Source organism: Humulus lupulus, chromosome 4, assembly GCF_963169125.1.
Source record: "Humulus lupulus chromosome 4, drHumLupu1.1, whole genome shotgun sequence".
Taxonomy (NCBI): Eukaryota; Viridiplantae; Streptophyta; class Magnoliopsida; order Rosales; family Cannabaceae; genus Humulus; species Humulus lupulus.
The window spans coordinates 143,823,713-143,834,380 of NC_084796.1; the positions used below are offsets into that span (position 1 = coordinate 143,823,713).

The 10,668-nt window shown below is 31.9% G+C and overlaps 1 protein-coding gene across 1 annotated transcript; it reads left to right on the forward strand.

Annotated features, from left to right (window-relative positions):
- Positions 1-1,261: 1,261 nt before the first annotated feature.
- LOC133830860 (uncharacterized) lies at positions 1,262-9,093 on the forward strand. Its single transcript, XM_062260941.1, has 14 exons — positions 1,262-1,820; positions 3,794-3,884; positions 4,000-4,084; positions 4,349-4,433; positions 4,578-4,647; positions 5,276-5,345; positions 6,603-6,648; positions 6,747-6,996; positions 7,078-7,283; positions 7,480-7,554; positions 7,706-7,775; positions 7,966-8,046; positions 8,567-8,646; positions 8,754-9,093. The coding sequence occupies exons 1-14, from the start codon at positions 1,705-1,707 to the stop codon at positions 8,830-8,832; spliced, it is 1,404 nt and encodes a 467-aa protein (XP_062116925.1). The 5' UTR covers positions 1,262-1,704; the 3' UTR covers positions 8,833-9,093.
- The last annotated feature ends 1,575 nt before the right edge of the window (positions 9,094-10,668 follow it).

Consider the following 10,668-nt stretch of genomic DNA (forward strand, 5'->3'; position numbering starts at 1 on the left):
TTCAAATTTGAAAGAAAAAAAAATCTGATATGAAAACGTGAATGAGTACTCATTTACCCTAATTGGAACATCCAAATTTGAAAAAAAAAATAGATATGACAACTTGAATGGGTAACCAGTAACCCTGATAAGAACATCCAAATTTGGAAAGAAAAAAGATATATATAAAAATTGTGAATGAGTAACTGGTTACCCTAATGTAAATATTCAAATATGAAAAAAAAATATAATATGAAAACGTGAATGAGTACCTGGTTACCCTGATTGGAACATCCAAATTTGAAAAAAAAAATCATATATGAAAATGTGATTGTAATAAGTTACTTAACCCAAATAAGGAAAAAAAGTCACGATCTTAAAAAAAAAAAAGTAAAAAAAAGCTAGTTTTTATGTATAGTTAAAAAAAAAGTACAATAATAAAAAATGATAATAAATAATAAAATATTTAAGTTGAAGGGGGAGACGACTATATAAGAAGTTTTCTTAAAAAATGTTTGACAAAGAGAAATGAGAAATAAGACGTATAATAAAGTAAAAATATATTTGTGATTTTAAATTGTGACATTAAATTATGAAAAAATAAATATTAAACAATATAAAAACAATAAAATAGATTAAGTTTCATTTTTAAAATACTAAGCTAATATTGTATGATGAAACTAATATAAAAATAATCAAATGAAAAATACTTAAATGATTTAAAATAATTTCCTAGTTTAAATAAACTTAATTAAGAGTAAAATTATAGCATAAACTAATTTGTATGCAAAAATATGGAAACTAAACCCATAAAATTAAAAATTCTTAATTTTGTAATCTTGTTAAAAAAATAAGAGTTTATACTTTTTTTTGGATCCTGTGATTTTTCTGATTACCTGTTTGGATTATATGTTTTAAAAATTTATCGTTGGACCCTATATTTTGTAAAATGGTTCAAATAGGCTTCTAAACTTAATTTTGATAAAGAAAAAATTGAATATAACAGTATAATTTTTAAGCAGAATAATTTTATTTATGTTCTGAATTATTAATTTGGTGAATTATTTGTGATTTTAGTTGAAATTTTTTTGATCGAAATTGAGTTTAAAATTTTATTTCAACCATTTTATAAAATATAAGATAATTTATCACAGGATCCAAATAAATACAAGCTAAAAAAAAAGTATGAACCCGGAAAATAATGTAATTTTCCTCTTATTATTATTTGTTTTAGAAAAGAATCCTCTTCAGATTGAATGTGGGCGCCCCAAGATAGAAAATGGAAAAGAGAAAGCAGAACCAACAAGGCAGTTTGGGCGGGTAGTAGTGTTACTTTGCCGTGGAGGCGAAGCGAGAGAGAGAGAGAAATACGGATAAATAAAAACTATTTCTTTTAAAACCCAAGAAAGAGGAGAGTAAATGCTTTTTGTTCCATATTCATCAAATACAGAGCTTTTTAGTTTTTAGAGAGAGAAAGTGTCCCTGTATGAGAGAGAGATAAGAGAGAGAGATTTTATTTATCTTTCCCCCTTTCAATGGCGCCCACTGAAAACCTCTTCTCATATCTGACCGAGGATTTTTAAATTCTAGAGAAGAGAGAGGTAAAAAGCCAAAGAAGAAATTGGGATTATTTTTATACACATACATATTATCTATAACATATATACAGAGAGGGTGGGTGGGGGTGAAGAGAGAGTATTCAAGTTGTCACGGTGGGATTTGACGATGAACTGGCGTAGAGTATTGAAGTCCGTGCAGGCCCTAGCTGCCCACATCCTCCTCTTCTCCTTCACGGTTTTGCTCGTTCTCAAGCTCGATCATGTTGTCTCCTACTCTTGGTGGTCTGTTCTATCTCTCTGTCTTTTTATATATAATATATATCTATTTATATGTATATGTATATTCATATTCATGTATGTTCTAATTTCAGATTCAATTGTGTTTTTTCATTGATTTCACTGGATGTGGTTTTGGTTATCTTTTTTTTTTTGGGAAGGTTCTGTGAGAGGTACTAAATGGGAAATTATTGAAAATTAATGGTTCCGTCTGATTTATGAGTAACTTGGTTCTATTTTCTGATTTTGGTACGGTATAAACACCATTAAAAATAAATGAAAATGAAAGGAAATTAGGAGAGTTATTTCCACCTTTTTGGAGTTAAATAATGACTTAAAAATATATAATTTAGATTTAGAGGAGTGAAAACAATATTTCTATTGCAACTTTCATTTTTGGTTATTTTCTTAAGGGAAATTGGTCTCATGGCTTAGAATTAATGTTTTGCTAAAACTAAATATGATTAACTTTTCATAGAACAATTTTTTTTCCCATTTATGGTTGATTACGGTGTGTTTGTATGTGGTTCGCAATGTGTTTACAGCTGTCTTGCAAGGTAGATTCCTTACTGTACAGCATGGTTTATTAGATAATTTTTTGTTGTTTTGAACTTAGAAGGACAGAATAGATTTCGTTTGATGATTAGTTCAAAGAACTGCTACCCAAGAGGGGTTAGGCATGTGGTTTGCTAGTATCTACATAGCAATTGCAATAGTTCCTAGACTCCAAATGTTTTAGGGTTACATGGGGGGTCTAGTTTCCAAAAAAAGAAAAAGAAAAACAAAGACCTACCCACTTAGTTGCTACACTGGCCAGTTTTTTACCATGCTTGACAGAAAAAGAAGATTAAGTCGGTCCAGCTGGTAGCCTAGTTCCTTATACACCATGGACAAAGCAGAATTACGCAATGAGGGTATCTCTCTCGCTCGATTGTTCTCCACACTTGTGGGTCACTGAACTGCTTACATAAAAAGAAGATTTGTACTCATATGTGGCAAATGATTTTTTGTTGTTGTATCATTTTAGTTTCTCCTGAACTCCTCTTCTGTCTGCATTAACCCATGCTTCTTCCAACTAACTAACTCAACTCTATACCATAACGTTGATCTTGAAAAGTTGTAGTGAGTAAATTTTAATCCTAAGGTGGACAAAGTGCCCTTAATACACAGAGAAATATAATTGTGTTTTATTCTCTTCAGTTTGACTTAATAGAACTGGGTACGTAAACCAGAGAGAACCGTTTGTTTAGTTGAAAATAGTGTTCTAAGTAATTATAAATATTTTGAACTAGCTCAATGTGGCTTCGGTTCAGTACTGTCTCTCGCTTAAAATATCTTTCAGCTGAGTTGCATAAATCCTTCAGTTGGTGATTAAAATCAAACTTATAAATATTTTGCTAAGTAATTATAAATATTTTGAACTAACTCAATGTGGCTTCGGTTCAGTACTGTCTCTCGCTTAAAATATCTTTCAGTTGAGTTGCATAAATCCTTAAGTTGGTGATTAAAATGAAAGAGTGTTGGTCACATTTGATTTGATCTAAGGTTTCTGAAACAATCTAAGAACTTGTACTTCTGCTGGAATTCAAATCATAGTCTTAACTTTTGTCTCAATTGGATTTCTCTTAATATATGAGGTGTAGTTTATAAGATTCTGCTTTGACAAATAACAATAATTTTTATGAATGAAAAGGAAAGCACCATATTTGTAAAGTTTATTTTGAGGTTTTAAGGACATGTTAAGGTAGTAAAAGAACCTTTTCAAGTCTAATGTAATATATGCCCTAACATTGTGTAATTTGTTTTTTTCTAGACATTTGTGCAAATTGTGTATGTGAATCCAACTTATTTTGCATAGTTTTTTCCATCAACGTATCAAATTTTATGTGATTAACAATTCTCTCTCTCTCTCTCTCTCTATTATTTCATATTTTCCTTGAATGGATCTGATTTATCAATGCATTGTCTTTAATATGCAGGATGATTTTCTTTCCAATTTGGATATTCCACGCAGTTGTTGCACGAGGAAGGTTCTCATTGCCTGCTCCATCAGTTCCACATAATCGTCATGTATGCTTTCCAAGATTCTATTTTAGTTCCACAGCACATTCCACTAGAATGATTGTCTAATTAGTTTTTGGAGATAAAGATGTGAATACCAGCTTTATTTTACTTTTCTTGACAGTGGGCACCTTGTCATGCTGTCGTTGCAACACCATTGCTAGTTGCATTTGAATTGCTCCTTTGTATATATCTTGAGAGCATTCATGGTAAGAACTAATGCTACACAATAGCTTTTCAGAGCCAATTGCTGGTCTCCTGTTATTCATGTATAATTTGCATAAAATATGTATTCTACACTGAACTTTTGAAACGGATCTAGCTCACTAATTGATTGCTTTTATTCACCACAGTGATAACTTTGTATTGTACCTGTCTAGATTAATGATGCATCTGTGTGCATTGGAAAAATTGTGTGTAATACTATGCATCCTTTTTCTCACATTTATCTGTTTCATAAATTTTTCTTACAGTTCATGATTCGGCAGCTGTTAATTTGAAGATTGTTTTTCTACCCTTACTGGCATTTGAGATAATTATTCTAATTGATAATTTCAGGTAACTTTCATAATAATGATAATGTTAGTCTTTCTCCATGCCTTGCCTTGCCTCATAATTTTGCTGCAAGCCTCATGCTTTTTGATGGCTTGATTTGATTAATTATGCTCTAGGGTTTTAGTTGACTGTTATTTTCCTTTGCAGAATGTGTAGGGCTTTAATGCCAGGTGATGATGAAAGCATGAGCGATGAGGCAGTATGGGAGACACTTCCTGTAAGTCAGTAATATAAGACTTGTTAAAGCTATGCTAACTGCCCCACTTAACTATGTTAGTTTACATTATCCTTTTAAGGGTTTATAAGTGCTTGGGAATACGTGCTTGTGGTGTCCTCAGATTAATGCCAAGTTTTTTTAGTTTTTTTTTTTTAAAAAAAAAACTTAATAAGAGAAATTATGCATTTCATGCTGGTCAATAAGTGATGCTTCTTCATTGTGATTATTCTAACCCTTGTGATTAGTACTTATTGTTTTCAATTTTGTATTAGCTTTCTTTGGACTGAAACCTTTCAGTAGTTTTAAGTGTTCCTTTGGAATTTGTTTGCCACCTCCTTTGTTAGGATTTGCAATTCCAGTTATTATGTGTAATTTTACATCTTGCTAGTATTTTAATATCTAAACCATGAAGGTCCATTTATCATGTGAGAGCCTTTTTCTTAATGGGAAAGCAAGTGGATTTTATACATCCCATTTCTTATCTAACAAGTTGAAAACAAACAAGGAGATGAGAACAATGGGCTTCTCAAACAAAAAGTATTTTTGAAAATAGAACTGTTTATTTTTTTCTTTCTTTTCTTGTTCTCTCTCAAGTAAAGTCTATTAATTTCTCTTGAATTGTTTGTAGCACTTCTGGGTTGCAATTTCCATGGTGTTCTTTGTTGCTGCTACAGTCTTCACCTTGCTAAAGCTTTGCGGTAATTTCTTTATCAGTATAATCCTTCATATTCCCTTGCATATTCTGTGTCATTTATTTTATCTTAATCTGCATGTTATTTCTTTTTTGCTGGATGACTATTCAGTTACCTTTAAAAAATAATTGCATTTTCATGTTGAAAGAGCACGTTCTCTAACTTCATTCAATATATTTGATGATGGGAGAATAAATGGCACTTACAAATTATTTGTTTGGGTATCTGTATTATCTCTGTCTGTTTTATATTAAATGCATTTGCATCTTTTGCCATTCATAACAACATTAGTATGCTGCATCCTGAATTTACTTTTGTTTTTGTTGCTTTTTCTTGTTGTATGATTTTAACCCTGCAATCAATGGAGCAATTGGCATAAACTTTTGAAAAAATCTCAACAACAATTTGATAAACTTTGAATGAGTTTAGTTCTCAATTGGCTATAGCCTCCACTTGGCTTGTTTACTATGCTAAGACTGACCACTTGTAAAATGTAGAATGGAAGCCTGATTTATCTGTCCCTCAGATCTTCTGAGATCAATAATTCTATATTGTAAATGGATTCTCATATGCTGTAGCATGGGAATTTCTTTCTCCAATTTGGATCTGCGGTTCCCAAATTCCAAATTAGCAGGATTTATGAGTTTACCACAGTTATGCCTTTCTCTTTGGGTTTAATTGAATCTGTACTACAGTGCAGTGTTTATGTACCAATCCAATTAATACCTTAGTTCATTTGTTCCCTTATATAGCTAAAATAATACTTTCTCCTCATGTGCAAATATATTTACTTTAATTGGCTTTATCTTTTTTTTCCTTTAAAAAATCCTTTTCTGCAATAATTATCTATTAGCTACATGAATCTACATGTGAAACTAATTTGAATTTGCCATCGAATTTTTGTACACTATTTGTTTCTTGAAACAAAACATCAGTTCTTGTATTATTGTTTGGAAATACTACAAGAGGGTACGGAGTGAAGACACTCCAAAAAAACTAGGGTGTATGGAAGGAGTTTTTTTTTGTATACTGTTAAATATTGAAAGAAAAGATAGTTGGCCCAATTGTTTCGTCATATCTTTGAACACCACAAGTTTAGTTTGGTAATGTTGTTATGAACATTAGAATGATGAGGTTTTGGTTGTAGTAGTATAATATGATAATGGATTGTTTGATTGGTCCCATGTATTCTAGTTGATAATTTGTGCTGTCTTTAATTACATGCTATCGGTTGGTTAGTTTCACTTTCATTCATTGTTGCAGGGGATGTGGGTGCTCTTGGCTGGTGGGACTTGTTCATAAATTTTGGGTACTGTTCTACATATTTGTAATGAAAGTTGCATAAATGGTTTAATACCTTTTCGATGCCTGTGGATTACCACTATTTTTATTTTTCTTTTACTACAGAATTGCGGAGTGCTTTGCTTTTCTTGTCTGTACTAAGTGGTCAAATCCAGTGATTCATAGAAATTCGCAGACAAGAGAAGCAAGTTCATCTTCTACATCTATTAGATATCTTGACTGGAACAGTGGATTAGTAGTTTCTTCAGAGGAGGATCAGGATCAGGATACATTATGTGGACTACAAGACATTGGTGGGCACATTATGAAAATTCCTGTAATTGGTTTTCAGATCCTCCTATGTATGCGTCTTGAGGTATGCTATGTTTTTGAGTTCTGTTCATCCAATGTTTGATGACTCTTATAAATTGAAAATTGATGTGGCTTCAACTTTCAGGGAACCCCAGCTACTGCAAGGAAAATACCGCTCCCTATTCTCTTTTCTCCTCTGTTTTTACTTCAAGGTGTGGGTGTACTAGCTGCTGCATCTAGGTTGGTGGAGAAAATTGTACTCTTACTACGTACTGGAGCTAACACAGGAGCATACTTTAGATTTTCTTCTAGAGCTCATGATTGCTTGGGGTTCTTGCACCATGGTTCTAGGTAATAATTTTGATAGTTCCTGCACCATATTCAATTTTGCACTTTTTCATGGGGCAATTTCTTATTTTATATTTATTGTACCTACTACCTTGTATTTGGTGATCTAACATGGATCGTATTATTAGCTCAGAATTCGGATAATCAATGAATAAAGTGCAATTTTTTCAATTAATTCGTAATTTGACTACATATGTAGGCTTCTTGGCTGGTGGTCAATTGATGAGGGTAGTCGTGAAGAGCAGGCTCGACTGTATCACGAGAGTGCTTCTGGGTTAGTATTGTTTTGATTGATCATAGTTTTTGACCATTCAAATTTTCAAATGTGGTTCGACGGGTGGTGTGTTGTTCTTATTGGGATAAAGTAATAGAAGAAGCATTTTCTTTTTTATCTACTCTTTGTAAATTTGGTTTCTACCATGCAGGTATAATACTTTCAGTGGTTATCCACCTGAGATAGTGAAAAAAATGCCTAAAAAGGATCTAGCTGAGGAGGTGATGCATTTTATACTGCATCTTTTGTCTTTTTGTCCTTTTTACATGTATTTTATGTTCATTTCATTTGATTTTAATTGAAGTTTCTAGTTATTGTTTTATTCTTCATCGTCTACAAATATATATATATATATTCTTTCTTCTTTTTGAGAACTATATACAGATTTGTTACTGTATCTAAATAACACAGGTCTGGAGACTGCAAGCAGCTCTGGGGGAACAGACAGAAATCACTAAATATAGCCAACAGGAGTTTGAAAGACTCCAAAATGTAATTAATATCGTTCTTGATTAATTTTTTTATTGTTTTTTTTCATGAATGTTTTATGTGAATGTTATTACTAAGCTTCCTTGGGTTCAGAATGTAGGTTATGTAAAGGTAGTAATGGCTCTTAAAATATGCACTTTTTTGTTATTTATCATTTTGAATTGCTTGTAGTCAGTTTAAAGCATGTTTTTAAATAAGAATTTCAAGTTTAACATAACAAATACCTGTATTTTGACATTTGAGTCAATAACTAGATGTTTTAAGCTAACATCAAATATTTCAATATATTGGTTGATTCCTGGTGCATATAAAATGTAAGATTTGATACCTTTGTATATTTCAGTATTTTTTTGTGAGAGAATATTTCAGTGGTTTCATCATCTTTTATTTTTCGACATTCTTTTTCTTTAGAATCGCTGTGTCTGTATCTTTGTTGAGATCCTTTGCTCTTTCATCTAGTAATTCTTGACTTGTATGTAAAAGTGTATTGTCTTCCTAAATGCTGTATTCTTTTGCTGGTCAGGAAAAAGTTTTATGCAGGATTTGCTTCGAGAGAGAGATCAGTGTGGTCTTGCTGCCATGCAGGCATCGCATTCTTTGCAGGTACTACTATCATATTTTATACTGAGATGCGTCAAACCAATCTTCCCATTCGATTCCCCCTGACCTTGTGCTCATCATCTTTTATCTTTTTGTGGGTGGTGCTGCAGTACTTGCTGCGAGAAGTGCAAAAAATGTCCAATATGCCGCATTAGTGTCGAGCAACGATTACCTGTATATGATGTTTAACTTGGCCTCTTTTGTGAGAGTAGTAGGAATTTGGTGCTTAGAGAGAGGTTGGTAACCTTACATAGAACAGGTTTTGGTACAGTTTCTTTTCAACTTCTACAATGGCGGTGGGTAATGCTTATTCCAATTGACCATAGATGGAGGGTAATTTGACTGTGATAGGATTTGCTAAATTTTGTCTTTTTGTTTTGCAATCTTAATTTGTAAATATACTGACCTTTATACGAAAGTAATATTATAGCAGGTTTCAAGTCTTGCCTATGATATTTGCATTACCATAAATAGAAAACTTGTGTTATTACGGATTATTATCATAAATCACTAAATAAGTTTTTTGTGAGAAATGATTATAAAATTTTTGATGAGAAATGATTATAATGATGATGAAAATGAATAAATAAAATATATAAAATCAGTAATTTTGAATTTTTAGATTAATTAGGCCATAAAAACTAGTTGAAAAGATAATTGTCACATTAATTATTCTCATTAATTTTAAAATGATTTTTTTCTTATAAAATAGATAAAATGAATGATTCAAAATGAATAATGAGTATTAAATAAGATTATATTTTTATTCTTTAATTAATAAATGTGTAATCTTTTCAAAAATTTAAAAAAAGTTAAAATTTATTTATAAAAATATTAATTAATAATCATAAATATGAATTATTAATTTTAATCTAATGGTTAATATTAAAATAATAGTTCAGGTTTGTATATATACTAAATACAAGCAACGTACAATATACAAGCAACGTACAATATTAAAAAAAAATAAAAATACAAGCAACGTACAATATACATTTGTGCTTAGTTTTATTTATAGAATTTATTAATTATTTTTATTAAATTTATATTAATGTCATATAAATTTTAAATAAATATCATATTTTAATTAAATAATTTATTTATTTATGTTTGTTCTAGTTTTTTCATTTGAGAGTGACAACAATAGATTATATATTATATGTTTGATGTAATATTAAATATTATACATGGATTTTAAACTTAGGTTTCTTGCTAGTTTTTAAAAAAAAGACAATTGTTGCTAATTGATAGTTGTTGACGCGGTTCTTCGGCAACAGGTAATTATACAAATAAACATGATGGATTAGTGCAAATTGGTGAACCGTAATATGAAAATAACTATAGATGATCACTCCTTTCTTTTTAGGTGGTTCGAAGGTTAAAATCCCTCTTGTCCACCAGGCAGTATTATTGATATCTCTTGACTATTTCTTACAGAGTGTTTCTTTACAAAAATATGCCAACCCCTTGCCCTACCCAGGGTCTTGGTATTTATAGGCAGAAGATATCTGGGTTGGCAATGGGGTCATCCCGTGATCTCTTTATCCTTCACGTCATGTCAGTGACACTGATGATTAATTCTTGAAATTTGCAGTGAAGTGTGGTCTAATCAATAGGTAAGGAGGGATAATGGGCCGCATGGCCCAAATCAGGCATGGGGTGTCCGAACACGCACGTTTATACTGCGTGTCTGAGAATTCGGGAATAGAATAGACACGTGATGTCTGATATATGCACGTTTACATTGCGTGGTTGACTTTACAAGGGTTCGGATGTCAGGTCTCTGCTGCATCACGTGCTTAACGTGGTGCTAGCTCGTGACACTCATACTCCAGCTACATGATGCCTCCGTGTAGTAGTTAACTCTCTAATCAGCTCGGGATCTAAAAAAGGAGGCCCGCAACACACAGCTCCGGGTGGATGATCTACACGTGTCAGATCGAATTAGGCCATTTTCTAGCTCGCCAATATGTGCGGATATTTAGGGTGTACATTTGCCCCCCAAGCCCTTGCTCGTGACCCATG

Coding starts and splice junctions, on each gene's coding strand:
- LOC133830860 (XM_062260941.1), top strand. CDS start 1,705: ATGAACTGGCGTAGAGTATTGAAGTCCGTGCAGGCCCTAGCTGCCCAC. Junction 4,648..5,275: donor CAGTATGGGAGACACTTCCT/GTAAGTCAGTAA, acceptor AATTGTTTGTAG/CACTTCTGGGTTGCAATTTC. Junction 6,997..7,077: donor TCCTATGTATGCGTCTTGAG/GTATGCTATGTT, acceptor TTCAACTTTCAG/GGAACCCCAGCTACTGCAAG.